This window comes from Scyliorhinus torazame, chromosome 6 (assembly GCF_047496885.1).
Source record: "Scyliorhinus torazame isolate Kashiwa2021f chromosome 6, sScyTor2.1, whole genome shotgun sequence".
Taxonomy (NCBI): domain Eukaryota; kingdom Metazoa; phylum Chordata; class Chondrichthyes; order Carcharhiniformes; family Scyliorhinidae; genus Scyliorhinus; species Scyliorhinus torazame.
In genome coordinates, this window is record NC_092712.1 from 291,619,521 (window position 1) to 291,640,735 (window position 21,215).

A 21,215-nucleotide genomic window follows, 5' to 3' on the forward strand; every position below is an offset into this window, starting at 1 on the left:
TTCTGCCTGCTGTTCCTCGGGTTTCCTAACTGCGGGTTTGTTTTGGACAGATTGTTCCCAGGTGCGGGACAATCTCTTTAAAACCCATTTCTCATTATGCGCTTCTTCTGAGGGGTCATAGTTGGTACAGGCTTTTTGTCCTGCCTCTGTGTCATGGGAGATAAGGGTGCGGGTCCATTTGGCCATACCCTCTTGGGACAAATGGGCACGGTCTAGATTACCGAAAACGGCTGTAAAGTGAATCCACAGGCGTCCAGCAAACGCTGTGGAGTGTTCCGTCTTTTTCTGCCTGCACTTATTCAGGCCTTCTACTGGGTCACCTCTGTTGTAGCCTATCGCATCTAGGATCGCTGCGTGCATCTCTGCAAGGGTGCCTCCTCCTACATTCTGTGGGTCGGGAAGGGCTGCTACGACCGAAGGGTCTAAACTCAAAACTGTGAGCTTCACGTGCTCACGCTCATCCAGGCCGTACATGGTTGCCTGCTGCTTTACTCTAGCAAAGTAGTGGTGGGCGTCTGAGGTGGGAGGAACGTTGTGATTTTCTCGCATGCGTCCCGTAATTGGGTCATGGTTAAGGGGGTGGTATAAAGAAATTCTGTGTCTTCTTCCGATGTGACTGTGTGGTGGGTGGTTACTGGGTTCATTGGTGCCTGAACTATCTGCGATGTGGGGGGTTGGGGCGCCTTTCTCTTCTGGGGCTTTCCTTGCGCACATGTTCCCTGAACATATCTCTGCGCGGTCTCATTTAATTCTTCCCAATCCGGGCCATCTTCTGTATCTAATTGGGATCCAAAGATGCTGTGGAATCCATTCTGAACTGAAAGCAAAGACTGCAGTTCTGCAATCTGCTTCCTGCACTTCGCATGATCTAGTGAACTCTGTCTGTGCTCCGTGGTGCTCGTAATGCTGCTTTCAGGTCGCCACACTGCCTTTGCAATGCCTGTACCTGTTTCTCTGTTTCCTCTCTGACCAGGACTGCACGTTGCGTGTCCTGATAGGCCTTTTCGGACTGTGTCTGGAAGCTGCTTAAATGCGCCAGACAAGACTGTTGTGCCCTTTTGGCATCATCCACCTCTCCGTCCTTTGCTGCTAACTTCCTTCTCAACTTTATGTTCTCTTTCTCAACCTCACTTACATCGACCTTGCTCATTCGATGTACTCCTTCTATCTCGTTACGGAGCGTCCGAACGACCTCCACTGTGCCTCGCAATTGTGCCAGTCAAGACACGATTGCCATCGGCTTGCGAGCTTTTCCCAAGCTTTTCTTATGGTTCTCTCACAGGTTCTCCCACCAAGTATGTCCTATACTCCCGGGTCCTGTTTCCTTATTCTCACAAAACACTGTCCTTCTCTGCTGCTGGTCGCTGCGACCACGAATTCTTCAGGGTTCATGAGGCATTGCATTGCTTGCATTGCCATCTTTCCTCTCTAAATACTCTCTTAAAATTTGGAACGAGGGGTACTAAGGCGGTGCTGTAATTACGGGTACGGCTTTTGCTATTTTCCGGAATACAGCTCCCGACAGTTTTTCACAACAAAACTCTATCAGTTTTACCTTATAGCCCTGTTAGTTACGCATGCATTAACACGCTTCCGAATTATGAGGATTGGTCAGAACTGCTTGAACACTTGTGGTTTTTCTGTTCCCAACTGGATTCTAATTCAGGTTTTGGGTTCTCCCGGAGTGGTTAGCCTCTTCTAAGTCGGGTCCCATTAGGATGTCGCCAGTAATATTTTGCTAACTTTTGGTTAGTTCAATTTGCTCTGCTTTATAACCTTTGCTCTAGAGTCACCAGGTATCTTTATGATATCGCCATGAAGTTCGAGTTCAAGTACTGATCAATAACTCAACACACCAGTTAGTAAGATTCAAACCAAAACACATTTATTATACACAGTCAATCGCTACTCATGCATAAATTCTACTTAATAAACTATCTCTATCACTAACAGGCCTATACTTAGCTTTGGACTGGCCCACCAGGTCAGGGGAACAAATGGCCTTTCGTTCGGGTTCTGAAACTGCAGGATTCAAAAGCTGGTATGGACTGGTAGCTAGGAGCGCCTATCTGGTAGCGTGCGTTGACTGGAGACTTACTTGGTTGGTGCGGCAGCTTGGGCAGTTCACTCTCGAGGATTGATTCGCTGCTGAATGACCCTGCCAAGAAGACCGATTTGAACTGGGGGCTTTACTTTATAGTCCCCAGGGGCTTCCCGCCCTTCGGGGCGGACCCCGTACCTGGTTCCAAGTGATTGGACTGCGTTCCGATCACTTAAATCGATTTCTCCAATACTGGAGTTGTTCCCTGATCGCTGGGCGGTCACTAAATGTCCGTTGGCCTTCCTTTGTCTTGGCTCCTGCTGGCGCCGAGGAGTCTGGCTTGGCCTTATTCACCTGAAGTGTATCAATTGTGCCTGGGAATCGCTCATTACTATGCAGATGGCTGCTGGTTTCAGCGCTGTCTGGTTTTTGCAAGTTCCAATACACAGGATTTCTGTACTTGCTCGTTTTAGCCTGTGTTGGCTGAATTTCCCTTTGGTCTTTGCAGTTCTCCATTTTAAGTCGGGAAGTGGCCAACCCAGGTGGCTACAGTGTATGGCCTTCCCCAGTTCACTGTGGAGACCGACCATCACCCGCTGGTCGGCATCATCCAAAAAGACCTCAATGACATGACCCCTCACCTACAACGCATTCTGCTCCAGCTCCGGAGATACGATTTCCAGCTCATGTACACACCGGGTAAGGACCTGATCATAGCGATGCTCTGTCCAGGGCAATCACCACTCTGTCCGACCCAGAGAGGTTCGTTTGCCAAGTCGACGTCCATGTGGCCTTCACGGCTGCCAATCTGCCGACCACGGATGAACGCCTAACCCACATTCGCCGTGAGTCTGCGGCTGACCCCCTGCTACAACGTGTGGTGCGCCACATGGCTGACGGATGGCTCAAGGGACAATGCCCACAGTTCTATAATATTCAAGATGATCTGGCAGTCGTTGATGGCGTCCTCCTGAAGCTGGACCGCATCGTGATCCCACACAGCACGCATCACCTGGTTTTAGAGCAGCTGCACGGGGGCCATCCTCGCGTAGAGAAGTGCCGACGGAGGGCCCGAGAGGCTGTCTACTGGCCTGACATAAATGAGGACATTGCCAACACTGTGCTCAATTGCCCCACCTGTCAGCGGTTCCAGCCGGCCCAACCACGGGAGACCCTTCAGCCCCATGAGTTGGTTACGTTCCCTTGGTCGAAGGTAGGCGTGGACCTGTTCCATGCGCTCGGCAGGGACTATGTTCTCATAGTTGATTATTTTTCCAGCTATCCCGAGGTTGTACGCCTGCACAACATCACGTCATCGGCTGTTATCCGTGCCTGCAAAGAGGCCTTTGCTCGTCACGGCATCCCACTCACTGTGATGTCGGACAATGGCCCCTGCTTCGCAAGCCAGGAATGGTCTAACTACGCCGGCAGGTACAACTTTGTACACGTGATGTCCAGTCCCCTGCACCCCCAGTCAAATGGCAAAGCAGAAAAGGGAGTCCACATCGTAAAGAGGCTCCTCTGCAAGGCTGCTGATGCAGGATCCGACATCTGCCTCGCCTTGCTGGTCTATCGCTCGACTCCACTGTCCACGGGCCTGTCACCAGCCCAGCTGCTGATGGGTCGCACCCTCGGGACCACTGTACCGTCCATTCACGTCCCAGACCTCGACCATGCTCCGGGCCTTCAGCAGATGCAACAGTCTCGCGCGCTGCACAAGGCGACGCATGAAGCTCGAGCGACTGATCTTCCTGCTCTGGCGCCAGGTGACAACGTCCGATTCCATCTTCTGGAGGGTGGCTGGTCTGCAACTGCTGTGGTTCTTCGGCTGGTGGCTCCCCGCTCATTCCTGGTTCGTCTGCCTGATGGCTTCATTCGCCGCCGCAATTGTCGTGCCCTTCATCTGGTTCCATGCTCGCTACGCGATCCTCCATCGGTGCCACGCCCTCCTGTTGTCCCCGACCTGGACTTTGTAGAGCTTCCGGATACTCTGCATCCTCCTCACTTGGCCGTGGCCCGGCCCGATCCTCAGCCGGTGGCTCCTGACCCACCCTTGAGGCGGTCAACCCGAATTCATCGCCCACCTCAGAGACTTGATTTATGAGCCTTACAATGTTGGACTCAATGCTTTGTTCTTTCATCCTGTTTCAGCATTTCACTAGTTTATTTATAACATTCGTTATTAGTTTTGTTGTTGGTGTAACACCTTGTTTTTCTTTTCTCTGCACCAGGCATCTTCCTGTGTGTATAGACTAGCCTCATATACATAGTTATGTAAATACTGCACACACATGGTCAGATACACTCATTACACGTTATTTATTCTCACATAGGCACATGTTCTTTGTAAAAAAGGGGGGATGTCATTATATGCATCAGTACATTATGGTGCAATCACATACACACACTGATGGACATGCAGTAGGACCAACCAGCATACATAACACCGCAGCCAATCACCAGTGAGAGCACAAGCACTATAAAGACAGGGGACACCAGAGTTCCCGCTTATTCTAGCAGCAGCCAGCTCAGAGCACAGAGCTCACAGCCTGCATCACAGACATTCACCATGTGCTGAGTGCCTCACCATAGCTAGTGAAAGGGTCCACAGTTAAGCTGGTATTGCTTATACCCACGTTTACAGTATGTTAGCATAGTTGAACAGTTAATAAAATAGCGTTACACACTTCCAGCATTGTTGGCTTGTTTGTAAACCAGAACACCCGACACGACAGGAACGAGTTGGGGTGGTCTACAATGTATGCAATCACTACCAGTTCTGCTGCCTGCGAGCCTAAGTGTCCTGGCAACTTTAATGAAATTTAATCTAGGGCGCGTCCCTGCGCGTCCTCTACGTAAATACCGTAACCGGTAATTCTCTTTCCATTTAACATTGTGGAGGAACCATCCACATATATCTTCAGGGGTGCGCACATGTCTGTGGGCTGCGGTCTCTGGGGTGTACTACCTGTTTTCCTGGGAGGTGTTTTGGGAATAAATGGACCTATGTGCTGTTTCGTGGTGATGATCTCACATTTATGAGGGGTGCCTGCATACTGCAAATTATCGGCAAGGTAGGTGTGGGTCTTGGTTCTTTTTACTGTGATGTCCCGTCCCTGTAAAAGAAGGGTCCCATGGGCTGCGCGGATTTGGCTGACTGTGCCATCCTTAAGTCGGCCATCTAACAATAGCTGTGTCAGGGTGTGTTCTGTGAGGATGGTGATGGGGTTGAGTCCTGTAATGTAGGCAAAGTATTGTACTGCCCAAAAAACTGCGAGCAGGTGCCTTTCACAGGCAGAAAATCCTTGCTCTACGGGGTCTAACAGGTGTGAGGCGTATGCTACGGGGTGTTCCTGGAGGAGCACGGCCGAAAGGGTTCGGTCGGTGCTTGCAACTTCGATTGCGTGTGGGGAAAGTGGATCTGGGACCTGTAGTGCGGGGGCTGTGCTGAGGGCTCTTTTTAAAGCGTCCACGACATCTGTATGCTGTGGAAGCCATCCCAAGGTGCCTGCTTCTTGAGAAGGTCGGATAGGGGCGCTGCTTTAGTGGCAAAACCGTCAATATGGTTTCGGCAGTAGCCAACCAGTCCTAAAAATGACCGGAGTGCTGAGACATTGTGGGGAATGGGCAATTTGACGATCGAGTCAATTCTCTTTTGCTCGATCTCGCGTTTACCATGTGTGATCACTGTTCCCAAGTAAATCACTTTTTCTTTCAAAATCTGGGCCTTCTTGGGGTTGACTTTACAACCAATTTCTTTTAGGAGTCCTAGGAGTTCAGCGAGAAGCAAAATGTGCTCTCCCTTTGTGTCTGTCTGTAGTAACAAGTCGTCTACATACTAGACCAGACAATCGAGACGGGAAAATTTTACTAATCCATTTGCCAGCTGTCGGTGAAAAATGGGGGGGGGGGAGTTGTGGAAGCCTTGTGGAAGGCACGTCCACGTGTATTGTTGCCCTTGGAATGTAAAGACGAATTTGTACTGGGATGCTTTAGTCAATGGAATGGACCAAAAGCCGTTACTAATGTCCAAAACCGAAAAAAAATTTGACTGGAGTCCCTGTTTGAGCATGGTCTTGGGACTCGTGGCTACGGTGGGGGCTGCTGCTGGGGTTACTTTGTTCAGTTCCCGGTAATCAATGGTCAGTCGCCATGATCCATCCGGTTTCCTGACGGGCCAAATCGGTGCGTTGTTTGTGGAGGCTACTGATCTGAGTACGTCTTGATCCAACAAACTCTCTATGACTTTGGAGATTTCTCCCTCTGCTTCCTGGGGAAATCCATACTGCTTCTGGGGTTTAGGGTCGGGACCTGTAACTTTCACAAAGCCAGCCAAATTGCCACAGTCGTGCTTGTGCTGTGCAAATGCTGCTTTATGTTCCTGCAGGACTGCCCTAACCTGTTTGTCTGCACTAATGGTTCGAGGGTTAAACCAGAAGTCTCCTACTGAGCTAATCATGTTTACGTACTCTCCTACTGTGAGCGTGGTGGGGGCTCGTGCTGCCTTTGCCATTTCCCAAACACATTTGTTAACTGGGTCAAAAGAAAGGCTATGGGAGCTCATGAAATCGATCCCAAGGATATGGTCTGTTGTCTGGGGCAGATCAACCAAAACTACGTGGTGCTTAGTTGTGATGTTACCTATTTGTATCGCTACAGGGGCTGTGATGTGTCCCTGTTGTCAATGGCCTGTAAAGCCGCTGAGTGTGATGGTGTCTGTTGTGGGCCATGTGTCTCACTGGAACATCGTGGAGGAATTGAGTGTGGTGCGAGACCCTCCTGTGTCCCAAAGAAATTCTACGGGTTGTCCCCGAACTTTGCCTGCCACTACCGGTCTACCGGACTTGTCCCAAAGGGTGTCGCAGACCCAAGTTGGGGAGCACGAACACCGTCAGTCGGTACCATTCATGTCTGCATTCTCTGAGCGGGCGCTAACGCTATGGATCGGCTTTGCCCTATTCCTGTTTCGGGTGCCTGTCTGTTGGTTTCTCTGCTGCTTTTAGGGCGCGTTGCACTCTCGTGCAAAGTGTCCTAGCTGTCCACAATTGTAACATTCCTGAGCTTTGGGCTGGGGTGGGCTGTTCCTGCCCTCATTTACCCATGCTGGGTTCTGGTGTGCTTTAACTGGGTTAATCTCTGCCTGCTCTTCATCGGGTGTTATAAATGCGGTTTTGCCTGCAATTGATTGCTCCCAATCTAAATGAATACTTTGCATCAGTATTCACCAAAGAGAAGGAATTGGTAGATGTTGAGTCTGGAGAAGGGGGTGTAGATAGCCTGGGTCACATTGTGATCCAAAAAGACGAGGTGTTGGGTGTCTTAAAAAATATTAAGGTAGATAAGTCCCCAGGGCCTGATGGGATCTACCCCAGAATACTGAAGGAGGCTGGAGAGGAAATTGCTGGGGCCTTGACAGAAATCTTTGGATCCTCGCTGTCTTCATGGGATGTCCCGGAGGACTGGAGAATAGCCAATGTTGTTCCTCTGTTTAAGAAGGGTAGCAAGGATAATCCCGGGAACTACAGGCCGGTGAGCCTTACTTCAGTGGTAGGGAAATTACTGGAGAGAATTCTTCGAGACAGGATCTACTCCCATTTGGAAGCAAATGGACGTATTAGTGAGAGGCAGCACAGTTTTGTGAAGGGGAGGTCGTGTCTCACTAACTTGATAGAGTTTTTCGAGGAGGTCACTAAGATGATTGATGCAGGTAGGGCAGTGGATGTTGTCTATATGGACTTCAGTAAGGCCTTTGACAAGGTCCCTCATGGTAGACTAGTACAAAAGGTGAAGTCACACGGGATCAGGGGTGAGCTGGCAAGGTGGATACAGAACTGGCTAGGCCATAAAAGGCAGAGAGTAGCAATGGAAGGATGCTTTTCTCATTGGAGGGCTGTGACTAGTGGTGTTCCACAGGGATCAGTGCTGGGACCTTTGCTCTTTGTAGTATATATAAATGATTTGGAGGAAAATGTAACTGGTCTGATTAGTAAGTTTGCAGACGACACAAAGGTTGATGGAATTGCGGATAACGATGAGGACTGTCGGAGGATACAGCAGGATTTAGATTGTTTGGAGACTTGGGCGGAGAGATGGCAGATGGAGTTTAATCCGGACAAATGTGAGGTAATGCATTTTGGAAGGTCTAATGCAGGTAGGGAATATACAGTGAATGGTAGAACCCTCAGGAGTATTGAAAGTCAAAGAGATCTAGGAGTACAGGTCCACAGGTCATTGAAAGGGGCAACACAGGTGGAGAAGGTAGTCAAGAATGCATACGGCATGCTTGCCTTCATTGGCCGGGGCATTGAGTATAAGAATTGGCAAGTCATGTTGCAGCTGTATAGAACCTTAGTTAGGCCACACTTGGAGTATAGTGTTCAATTCTGGTCGCCACACTACCAGAAGGATGTGGAGGCTTTAGAGAGGGTGCAGAAGAGATTTACCAGAATGTTGCCTGGTATGGAGGGCATTAGCTATGAGGAGCGGTTGAATAAACTCGGTTTGTTCTCACTGGAACGAAGGAGGTTGAGGGGAGACCTGATAGAGGTATACAAAATTATGAGGGGCATAGACAGAGTGGATAGTCAGAGGCTTTTCCCCAGGGTAGAGGGGTCAATTACTAGGGGGCATAGGTTTAAGGTGAGAGGGGCAAGGTTTAGAGTAGATGTACGAGGCAAGTTTTTTACGCAGAGGGTAGTGGGTGCCTGGAACTCGCTACCGGAGGAGGTGGTGGAAGCAGGGACGGTAGTGACATTTAAGGGGCATCTTGACAAATACATGAATAGGATGGGAATAGAAGGATACGGACCCCGGAAGTGTAGAAGATTGTAGTTTAGTCGGGCAGCATGGTCGGCACGGGCTTGGAGGGCCGAAGGGCCTGTTCCTGTGCTGTACATTTCTTTGTTCTTTGTTCAAGTGCGGGACAATCTCTTCAAAACCCATTTTTCATTGTGGGCCTCATCTGAGGGGTCATAATTTGCGCAAGCTTTTCATCCTGCTTCTGTGGCGTGGGAGACTAGAATTCGGGTCCATTTGGCCATATTATCTGGGGACAAATGGACGCGGGCTAACTCTCCAAAAACTGCGGTGAAGTGTATCCACAAGCGTCCAGCAAACGCTGTGGGGTGCTCTGTCTTCTTTTGCCTACACTTATTTAGGCCTTCTACGGGGTCTCCTCTGTTAAAGCCGAGCGCATCAAGGATCGCTGTGTGCATCTCTTGGAGTGTGCCTCCTCCTACATTCTGTGGGTCGGGAAGGGCTGCTACGACTGAAGGGTTGAGGCTTAAAACTGTGAGCTTCACTTGCTCCTTTTTGTCCAGGCCGTATATGGTAGCCTGCTGTTTGACTTTCACAAAAAATTGGTGGGGGTCTGAAGTGGGAAGGAACGGTGTAATTTTTCCATACGCGTCCTGTAATTGGGTCACGGTTAACGGGGTTATGTAAAGGAAATCTGCTTCTCCTTCTGCTGTGGCCCTCCGGTGTGTGGTTACAGGGTTCATGGGGGTGTGTTCTGCCAGTTTGGTTGGGGGTTGGGGCGCTTTCCTTTTCTGGGGTTTTTCCTGCATACATGTCCCATGTACGTATCTATGGTCAGTCTCGTTCAACTCCTGCCAATCGAGATCATTTTCTTGATCTAATTGTGGTCCAAATGTGCTTTGAAACCCATTTTGAACGGAAAGCAGAGATTGCAATTCTGCAATTTGCTTCCGGCACTTTGCATGGTCTACTGAACTCTGCCTTTGTTCCGTCGTGGAAGTATGAAGTGCTCGTTGGGCTGCTTTCAAATCATTGCACTGTTTCTGCAATTTCTCGACTTGCTGTTCTGTCTCTTGTCTTACCAAGACCGTACGTTGCGTGTCCTGGTAGGCCTTATCATATTGCGTCTGAAAGCTGTTCAAATGCACGAGGCAAGACTGATGTGTCCTCTTGGCATCATCCATCTCTCTGTCCCTTGCTGCTAACTGCTCTTTTAAATATCGATTCTCCTTCTCTACCTCACTCTCGTCTACCTCACTACTTCTGTCTCTCTCCTCTATCTCTCGACGGAGCGTCCTAACGACCTCCTCTGTGCCTCGCAATTGTGCCAAGCAGGACATGATTGCCATCGGCTTGCGAGCTTTCCCTAAGCTCTTCTTGTGGATCTCTGACGGGTTCTCCCACAAAGTATGTCCTATACGCCCGGGACCTGTTTCCTCATTAGCGCAGAATTCACTCCAAACAGGCCATTCTTTCCCTTTGAGATATTTCCTGATCTCATCTTCCCAAATGGGACACTGTCCTACTCTACTGGTCGCTGCGACCTCTAATTCCTGGGAGTTCATAAGGTGTTCCATTGCCTTCACTGCCATTTTCTCTATCTAGGTTCTCTACTGAATTTGGAACAGGGGGTGATAAAGTCGTGGTGTAAACCCGGGTTAGGCTTTCGCTAATTTCTGGCTTACAAAACTCCCAACAGTTTTACGCAACAAAATCTCTCTGGTTTACCTTATATCCCTGTTAGTATATATCCTTATATCCTTATACCTTATTACCTTATATCCCTGTTAGTACGCATGCATTAACACACTTCCGCATCTCGGAGGCTTGATCAGTACTGTTCTTACGCTTGTGGTTTTTCTGTTTCCAATTGGATTCTCAATTCAAATTTTGGGTTCTCTCTGAGTGGTTAGGCCACTTCTAAATCGAGTCCCGGCGGAGTCGCCAGTAAATGTTGCTCTCTTTGGTGTTGTCTCTTAATTTTGCTCTGTTTAATTACGTTTGCTCAAGAGTCGCCAGGTATCTTTCGACACCGCCACAAGGTTCAGAACCGAATACTGATCATAGACTCGATGCAACAGTTAGTAAGTTCAAAAGCAATGCTCATTTATTTACACACAATCAAATCTACTCATGCATAAACCTCTACAACCTAAACTATCACTATTACTAAAGCCTATTACTACTTAGCTTTGGGTGCCCACTCAGTCAAGGAACAATGGCCGTTGCTCAGTTCTGAGGCTGCTGGGTTGAGCTGTTTACAGGGTAGCAACTAGGAGCGTCTATCTCGTAGCGTGCGTTGACTTTGAACTTACTTGGTCTGGCGTAGCTGCTCGACTGGTCTCTGTCTTCACTGAGAGCCAAGGCCAAAGAAGAAAGATTCTCTCTTGGGAAATACTTTTTATACCCGAAAGGGCTTCGTGCGCTTTTGGGCGGGCCTTGAACTTGGCTTAATTAATTGGGGCTTTCCCAATCATTCTTATCGATCTTCCTCCAATGGAGGGGTGGTTCCCTGGTTGCTGGGCGTGTCCTAGTTGGCCATTGGTTTGCTTTGTTTGAGTCTCATCTGGCGCCGGGGTGTCTGCCTTAACATTGTTTATCTAAATGTTTCCCTTTTGTCCCCGGAGATGGCTTATTAGTATGTAGATTGTTTGGTAGTTTCTGTCCTGTCTGAGAGCCAAGGCTCTAATCAACAGACAGACCTTGCACGATGCTTGATTCTCAGTATTGTCCAATTTTCCCTGCATTCTTTGCAAGTATCCATTATGTAATCGGGACGTGGCCATCCCAGATGGCTACACTACACTGTACTCACCAAAAGTCTCTGTAATGTTTATGTGAAGCCCGTGGTCTATTGTCAGTATGACTTCTCATTGGTTTATCAATGCCTTGTACTAATCTTTCAAATCATTATTCATACTTGGGTGCATGGTTGTTGCTGGGAAACACTACCTGTATTGTCTAATCCTCGTTACACTTTCTGATGGTTTAACAAGTCACTTCAGTGGACAATTTTCATAACCACTTTTGCAAATTACTCCCTGGCAACAGCATTTGGAGGTGGAAGTGTTGTCATAATGGTATGACTTGTGCATGAATGATAATATATAATTTCATCGGCTGATCACACCGATTATATATCTGTTGTGAAGTAGATTGAGGGATAAATGTTGGTCAGGACAAGAACTCCTGTCTGCTTGGAATCTTTAATATTCATCAGACAGCAAACGCAGCCTGGGTTTAATCTTTCACCTGAGAAACAACACTTCCAACAGTGCAGAAAACCCCCGGTACTGCGCTAGAATGTCAGTCCAGATCATGTGCTCAAGTCTCTGGAGGGGCTCTTGAACTCAGAACCATCCAGCCCCAGAACCTTTTGTATCTATTAGTGCATGTTCTCAGACTTTTGTATCTCCTGCCCGATGGTAGAGGTTGGAAGAGCAAATAACCCAGGTGGGAGGCTTCTTTGATTATGCTTTCCCAAGGCAGCGGGTGGTGTAGATAGACTCTGGATGGGAGGCAGGTGATGGACTGGGCTGTGTTCACGACACTCTATAGTTTCTTACGGTTTTGGGCCACTCAATTGCCATACCAGGCATGATGCAGCCAGATAGGATGCTTTCTATGGAGCATCTGTAAAAATTGATGAGTCAATGTGGACATGCTGAATTTCCTTAGATTCCTGAGGAAGTATAGGCACTGTTGTGGTTTCTTGGTCGTACCGTTGACATGGGTGAACCAGGACAGATTGTTGATGATGTGCACACCTGGGTTTGAAGCTGTCTACTATCTCCCCCTTGACACCATTGATGCAAACGATCATGTGTGCGATACTTTGCTTTCTGAAGTCAATGACCAGCTCTTTTTAGTTTTGCTGACATTGAGGGAGATATTGTTGTCGTTACACCATGCCACTAAGTTCTCTATATCCCTCCTGTACTCTGACTCAGATTGTTTGAGATTCGACCCACTATGGTCATGTCATCAGCAAACTGGTCGATGGAGTTGGAGCCAAATTTTGCCACGCAGTCGTGTGCGTATAGGGAGAATAGTAGGGGGCTAAGTACAGAGCCTTGCGGGGCCCCGGTATTGAAAACTATCTTGGAGGAGGTGTTGTTGTTTATCCTTACTGATTGTAGTCTATGGGTCAGGAAAATCGAGGATCCATTTGCAGAGGGAGGAGCCAAGTCCTAGGTTTTGGAGTATTGATATGAGCTTCGCTAGGATTATGGTGTTGAAGACAGAGCTGTAGTCAATGACAGGAGTCTGACATAGGAATCCTTGTTGTCAAGAAGCTCCATGGATGAGTGTAGGACCAGGGACATAGAACCTGCTGTGGACTGGTTGTGGCAGTATGCGAATTGCAGTGGATCAAGGCATTCTGGGAGTATGGTGTTGATGTGTCTCATGACCAACTTCTCAAAGCACTTCATTATGATAGATGTCAAGGCAACTGGGTGGTAGTCATTGTGGCATGTTGCCTGGTTCTCGTTTGACACCGGTGTGATGGTGGTCTTCTTGAAGCAGGTGGGACCTTCGGAGCGGAGAAGGGAGAGTTTGAAGATGTATGGGAACACACCCACCAGTTGATCCTGTTGCTCTTTTTAGCCTTAGTTTATTAGCTCTGATTACGTCACCTTTGCTCACGAGTCGCCAGGTATCTTTCTGATACCGCCACGTGGTTCAAGTTCAAGTTATGATTAATAAGTCAGCACACCGCTTAGTAAGATTGAAATCAACGGTCATTTATTATATACAACAAGTAATGTTTATACAATAATCCTACTATCTATATAATAAACCTATCACTACTGGCCAATACTTAGCTTTAGGAAGGGCCCACCAGGTCAGGGAAACGAATGGCTTATCGAATCGGATCTGGCCCGCGGGATTCAAAAGGCTGATACAGGTCGATGGCTAGGAGTCTTTATCGGATAGCGATCGCTGGATTCAAACTTACAGTTGCCGGTTGATGTTCTTGCGAAGGTCTCGAGCAGGCGACAAAGGGAGAGAGGGAGCGATCTGAACTTGGCCCCTCACTTTATAGGGCCCAGGGGCTTCCCGCCTCTCGGGGCGGCCCTTGACCCTGAGTCCCAAGTGATTGGACTTGTTCCCAATCACTGGGTTCGATACGTCCAATTGGGAGGCGATTCCCCGATCGGGGGGGGTGGTCGTTCACCTGCCTTTGTTTCAGCCACTGCAGGCGCCGACAGGTCTGGCCCGGTATTCAATTGCTAATATGATGCAATTGTTCCCGGGGATAGCCGATTAAACTGCAGATGTCTGGGTTGATGTGCTGCTAATGGTCGCAGGTATCGATCTGGGCCGACTTCCCCAGAACCGAATATGATATTCTGCCTGCAGCTGTCCGTTTGTGTCTTGTTACCTGCTTTTCCCATCAGCCTTTCCGGTTAGCCATTTTAAATCGGGTTTTGGCCAAATTAATCGGGAAGCAGCCATTTTACGTGGCTACAATCCGCACAGGATCTGACCGCACAGTAACTGAATGCACAACCAGGGACTCTGTCAGGGCCAGTTGCTTTCCGAAGGTTCACTTTCAAGAAGGCAGGTCCGTGACAGTAGATATGGGTGTGTCCGAGGCTGCTGGGACAGTTGACAACGGTTTGTTGGTTTCTTGCTCGAAACGAGCGTGGAATGCATTGAGTTCATCGGAAAGGGGTGCGCTGTTGCCAGAGATTCTACTTGGCTTGGCTTTGTAGCCTGTTATGTTATTTAAGCCTAGCCACAACCGATGGAAGTCCGTGTCATTAGTCTGTGACTCTAGCTTAGTTTGGTATTGTCTCCTGGTGTCCCTGATGGCTTTGTGGAGGTCGTATCTAGATTTCTTGTATAGGTTAGTGTCATCTGTCTTGAACGCCTCAGACCTGGCCTTCAGTAGGAGTGAATCTCCCGGTTAAACCATGGTTTCCGGTGGGGGAACACACGTACTACCTTCATTGGCACGCAATTTATACTTCCAGTAATTAAATACCCTGTGTACGTGCCTGATCCTGTCTGGCTACATCCTCAGTTGTGCTGGCCAAGATTCACCGCAGTACTCCCTCCCATCAATGAGCATTTAAATGTTTACCGAGAGTGGGGGGAGAGGAAAACCCCCGCTCTGTAAATATTTAAATATTGTCAGTTTTGATTGAATAAGCACCCAAAGGAGGCAGGATCCACCCAATAAAGTATTTCCATGTCTGAGTATTTAGTAAACCAGGCTTTACTTCACACTGGACAATAAATTGAATTGTTGTGAACTTTCCCCAGAGTAAGGTTGGGCTGCGACTCCAGGTTTACACACACACAACTGATTTTCCCTAAATGGGGAATTACACATTGCTCATCAGAGGTGTGTAGGGTAATTGTGGATCTACCCCACGCACACCCCCACCTCAGGATTTTGCATCCCTTTTGAAATGACTAAGACTGTGAGAAGTGGTCGCTGAATTCCTTGTGATGTTCGCCTCGCAGATGTGGATACCCTGTGGAAAAGACGATTTTGCAAAATTGGCCCTTGCGTCTTTAGTACCAGAGTTAGAAGTGAGCAGAGGAAGGAGATGTGGCTGAGGTTGAGGGAAGTTCCTTTGAACCTCTCTTACCACAAACCATACACTGAAGGAGAATTCCGAATATCCAAACTATCTAATAGCACGTCTTTCAGGACTTGTGGGAGGAAACCGGAGCACCGGGAGGAAACCCACGCAGATACTGGGAGAAGAGCAGACTCCGCACAGACAGTGACCCAAGCCGGGAATCAAACCTGGGAACCTGGTGCTGTGATGCCATAGTGCTAACCATTATGCTACCTCGCTGACTGTATAAAGCTAATAAAACGTGCACACAGCATCGTAACGATAGTGTAACCAATGGCTTGAACAAATTTGCCATTACCTCTCTGTTCTTCTGCTGCAGGTCCTTCTTCATAGATTCCAAAACGTATTTGGCTTCCCGCCCTAAATTATAGGTTTATCCATCTTGCATTTTCAAGGAATCTGTCCTTTGATCTATCTTTTCACCTGCCTGTTCTTTAATTCTGTATTACCACTCCTTCCTCAAATGCATTCCTTCACTGTTCTTAATGATATGGTGCAGTGGTTATGTTACTGGACTAGCAAATGCAAGGGAAAAGAAAAAGTGAAAATTGTGACAATAGTCATCAAAGCAGAGGCTGCATCTGTGGAGAGACAGGGAGCGAGTTAATGTTTTACTTCAATGATCTGATGTCCAAATTGAAAATGTTAGAGATGTAACCGGTTTTAAGGAAGACCGGGGAAACGTCTAAGAGAGGAAACATCAAAGACTGCGATAGGGCGGAAGGCAGGCGAGATTCAGTCACAAAATTGTTGCTGGTGCAAAACAAATGGACAGCCCACCCCAGCCCTTTCCCTTGTGTTCAACACTCACTTCTCCTGCGACAGCTCATGGGCGGCACGTTAGCACAGTGGTTAGCACTGATGCTTCACAGCGCCAGGGGGTCCCAGGTTCGAATTCAAGTATGGGTAATTGTCTGTGCGGAGTTTGCACATTCTCCCCGTGCCTGCGTGGGCTTCCTCTGGGAGCTCCGGGTCCTCCCTCCCTCCCCCCCCCCCCCCACAAGCCCCCCCCCCCCCCCACAAGTCCCGAAAGACGCGTTGTTAGGTAATTTGGATATTCTGAATTCTCCTCCAGTGTACCCAAACAGGCGCCGGAGTGTGACGACTAGAGGCTTTTCACAGTAACTTCATTGTAGTGTTAATGTAAGCCTACTTGTGACAATAATAAAGATTATTATTATTATAAAATAAATGTGTGGGTTGTTGGAAGACATGCACTCTATTCATTGGGCAAGTGATTCAGTAAAGTTGACTACCAGACAAATGCATCACATTGTGTAAGGTTTGGGCAGAGTGGCAGAGGTGAATAGAAAGGGGGATGTTAGGAAGTGAAGAAAGGAACTTTTCTGACTGAAGCTGTTGTGAGGAATGATGTGAAGATGTACTCTTTACAATACTGTCAAAACACTTCTCCTTCTGTCTCAGAAACAGACCATCAGCCTGTAATCTATTGGACCTGTTTGCTTTGTGACAAAAAGGTTTTATTATTTAGCCTTTTCTCAGTCTAACAATGGCAAAAGCATCTGCTTTCAGCAGTGAAGCTCAAACTAGATCTCTCTGTCTCTCTCTCTGTGTCTCTTTCTCTCTCTATCTGTGTGTGTGTGTGTGTGTCTTTCTCTTTCTCCCTGCCCCTCCCTCCTGTCCTCCAACACTTCCCCCTCACCCTCCCATCTCTCTCCTGCCTACCCCGCCAGTCCTCTCTTTCCCCCCTCCAGCCCTCTCATTGCCACCTCTCTTTCCCCTTCCAGCCCACTCTCTTCCCCTCCAACCCCGTCTTTCCCCTCCTCCGGCCATTTCTCTTGACCCCTATCACCATTCTCTCTTTCAGTCTTTTCTCACTCCCTCCCTGTGATGAACGGTTACTGCCTTGTCATCATGTAAGGTGATGTCCCCTTTAAGACCGGGCTTGGAACCCTGGGAACTCCCTCTCTGTCCCCCCCTCCAGCGCTCTCTGCCGCCCCCTCCAGCCCTCTCTGCCGCCCCCTCCAGCCCTCTCTGCCGCCCCCTCCAGCCCTCTCTACCCCCCCCTCCAGCCCTCTCTACCCCCCCCACAGCCCTCTCTGCCGCCCCCTCCAGCCCTCTCCATCTTCCCACTCTGTCGCCCTCTCCATCCCCCCCTCCAGCCCTCTCTGCCGCCCCCTCCAGCCCTCTCTGCTGCCCCCTCCAGCCCTCTCTATCCCCCCTCCAGCCCTCTCTACCCCCCTCCAGCCCTCTCCATCCCCCCTCCAGCCCTCTCCATCCCCCCTCCAGCCCTCTCTACCCCCCCTCCAGCCCTCTCCACCCCCCTCCAGCCCTCTCCATCTTCCCACTCTGTCGCCCTCTCCATCCCCCCCTCCAGCCCTCTCTGCCCCCCCCTCCAGCCCTCTCCGTCCCCCCCTCCAGCCCTCTCCATCTTCTCTCTCTGTCGCCCTCTCTACCCCCCCCTCCAGCCCTCTCTGCCGCCCCCTCCAGCCCTCTCTGCCGCCCCCTCCAGCCCTCTCTGTCGCCCCCTCCAGCCCTCTCTGTCGCCCCCTCCAGCCCTCTCTGTCGCCCCCTCCAGCCCTCTCTGTCGCCCCCTCCAGCCCTCTCTGTCGCCCCCTCCAGCCCTCTCTGTCGCCCCCTCCAGCCCTCTCTGTCGCCCCCTCCAGCCCTCTCTGTCGCCCCCTCCAGCCCTCTCTGTCGCCCCCTCCAGCCCTCTCTGCCGCCCCCTCCAGCCCTCTCTGCCGCCCCCTCCAGCCCTCTCTGTCGCCCCCCTCCAGCCCTCTCTGTCGCCCCCCTCCAGCCCTCTCTGTCGCCCCCTCCAGCCCTCTCTGTCGCCCCCTCCAGCCCTCTCTGCCGCCCCCTCCAGCCCTCTCAAACCCCCCTTCCAGCCCTCTCCATCTCCCACTCCAGCCCTCTCTCTTCCCCCTCCCCTGCTCCAGCTCTCTCTTCCCCCCCGCTCCAGCCCTCTCTCTACTCCATCCCCTCCCTCGCTCCAGCCCTCACTGTTCTCTTTCCCCCCCCCCCCCCCCAGCCCTCTCTTTCACCCCCCTTCGCTCCAGCCCTCTCTCACTGATATGCCATCAATGAACACACGACAAGTGGTGAACATAACTGAGGCTTTAATAAACTAAAGCAAACTCCTGGCCTCGGATCCCGAACTGAGGCAGCGGCGGAGACTAGCCACCTTCATACCGAGCCCAAGGGGAGGCGGTGCCAGCAGGCAGTGGATTACCACATTACATATAATACAGTGGTAGTTTACCACATTACACCTAATATATACTACAGTCATTCGGAGCCAGCAGGGACAAGCCCAGGCATGTAACAATACAACAGTACAATACAATACAGTGGTTCACCCCTCGCTCCAGCCCGCTCTCTCCTCCCACTCCCCCCTCTTTCTGCCCTCTTCCTCTATTGATCACAGTTGAATGATAGATCCTATCTCCAGGTAATTGTAGAATTCAACCTTTCTGACCTTCCAACAGAATCTAGAGCTTTTAGGTAAGTGCTGAACTGGGGGAAATAGGCTGAGGAGGGATTGAATAACAAAATGGATGCTGGTGCAATTCAAAATAGAGTGGAAATGGAGATAGTGAAAAAATAGAAAGATCTGGGGGGGGGGGGGGGGGAGAAGTGTAAGTGATTTCAACAAAACAGCAGAGTGGGGAAAAAAGATGGAAAATCTGGGAATGAGGCAGAAGGTCAGGTAGAGTTGTCTAGCGGCCATGTACGAACAGGGGGTGTCATTCTCCGCCGGCGGGAGTCTCCGTTTTGCCGGCGCCCGGGGGTTTCCCGACGGCGTGGGGCTGCCCCACAATGGGAAACCCCATTGACCGGCCGGTGTTACGGAGACTCCCGCCGGCCGGTCGGAGCAGAAATGTGGCGGGGCGGGTAGGAGAATTTCGCCCAGGGTATTTACACCCCAAGCACTAACCCTGGTTCCCAGTGCAAACATCCTTCATAACCAGCACGAGCCCTCGGATCCTTTTTTTTTTACAGTAAATAGAGACCTAATTTTCAGCCTCAACATGGCCAATACTAAAATGTACAAAATAGTCTGTTTGTTTGTCTTCACTCAATTCATGAGGTAATTACGTACTGTGAATAATCACTGCTATTTCTGGAATGTTCCAAACAGCAAGTCAGCACCGACCAGTGTGAAGTCCAATCCATCTAAAAGGCACAGAGACCGTCTGAATGCTGAGTTAGACCACCTGGCCAGTCTCCTACCATTTCCACCAGATATTATTTCCAAATTGGATAAACTTTCCGTCCTTCGCCTCAGTGTCAGCTACCTCCGAGTGAAAAACTTCTTCCAAGGTAGGCTTGTTTGATGCTAATGGGTTCTTTATTTTAATCGGCCTTCATCTCTTTCCTGCTCACTTAAATTGACACATTTTAACCTTTTTATACTGTAAAATCTACCACTGTTCGTTCTCCGATCTCTTTTGTACTCTTCCTCCCCTTATTAGATGCCCTGTTTGTACCCTTGAGTTTTCTGGCAGCTTCTATTTTCTATCGCTGTATTTTCATTCATTAAGTTCCATCTATTTTCCCATCTCCATCTCATAGAATCCCTACAGTGCAGAAGGAGGCTAATTGGCCCATCATGTCTGCCCCAACCATCTGAAAGAGCACCCCACCTAGGGCCACTCCCCAACCCTATCCCCATAACCCCACCTAACTTGTACATCTTAGCACTGTGGGGGGAAACCGGAGCACCCGGAGGAAACCCACGCAGACAAGGGGAGAATGTACAAACTCCACACAGCCACCCAGGGCTGGAATCGAACCTGGGACCCTGCCGCTGTGATGCAGCAGTGCTAACCACTGTACAACTGTGCTTCCCTCGCAGTTCCCTTGGGTGGCCTTTTTCTTTCACCCCACACCTTCCTTCCACCATTGGCTGCAATGTCTTTGGATGTCTAGATGGCACACTCTCTGGAATTCCATCTCTAAAGAGCTCTGCCTCTTCACCTTTTTCTTAAAAACCCTCTGTAAAACACACTTCTTTGAAACCAGTTTGGGGTCACCAATCCTAATAGTGCCCCATTTTGCTTGATGCCCCTCTGACCTGCAGCTATGTACCTTGGTACCTCTGTCCAAGATGCTTTATAAATACACATTCTGATCAGAATTGTATTTACAATGAACTCACCTCTTTATTTCCTTATCGGTACCCTTTAGAATGTAGATTCTCTCTTGCTGTCTTTGGCTTTTAGCCTCTTCCTCAAGATTACCCTTGCTCTTCCACAGAAAGCTGTTTTAAATTTGTTCCAATGTTATTCAATAGCAAGCACTGTGTCGCTTTTAAAACTCTTCAAATCTGTCATTCATTTTTGAAACATGTTTCTGTACTTTTGTGATCTACTGAAACCGCCATTGTTAATCCATGACAAAGACAGTCTTGATCATCTTGAGCCTTATTCTTATCTCCGCAACCACTAGGTTTCAGTCTGAGTTCCAGTGTGTTTTTGAGTTTAAAATTCTCATCACTCTTTAAGAGTCCCTCCACTGCCTTACTCCTCCTTGCCTCAAAAACCTCCTCAAACCCTAAACCCTCCAGGATCTTGACGCTCCTCAAGTTATGGCCATGAACATCCTTAATTTTCATTGATCCATCATTGGCAGCTGTGCCATTAATTGCCTAGGCTCTACTCTCTGGAATTCCCTCTTAAACCTCTGCTTCTCTACCTCTCTCCTGTCAAATACTTAAAAGCTATCTGTCCCAATATCTCCTTATGTGGCTTTGTGTCAAAATTTGCTTGGTAATGTTACTGTGAAGCACGCTGGGATGTCTTACTGCAGGAACTATACAAATGTAATATGGTTTTTTTTTCAACTGAGTCAATGAA

The 21,215-nt window shown here is 49.2% G+C and overlaps 1 protein-coding gene across 3 annotated transcripts in view; it reads left to right on the plus strand.

The window, feature by feature from the left end:
* The window catches only part of LOC140425500 (uncharacterized), a 290,281-nt gene that overhangs the window by 66,832 nt on the left and 202,234 nt on the right, over positions 1–21,215 (plus strand). For 2 of the 3 annotated variants that reach the window (XM_072509834.1, XM_072509835.1), the window contains one exon: positions 19,499–19,680. The exons of the other annotated variant lie outside the window; for it this stretch is intronic. In XM_072509834.1, coding sequence (XP_072365935.1) covers positions 19,499–19,680 — 182 coding nt within the window. The remainder of the gene's footprint in view (positions 1–19,498; positions 19,681–21,215) is intronic. 3 annotated transcript variants of the gene reach the window in all.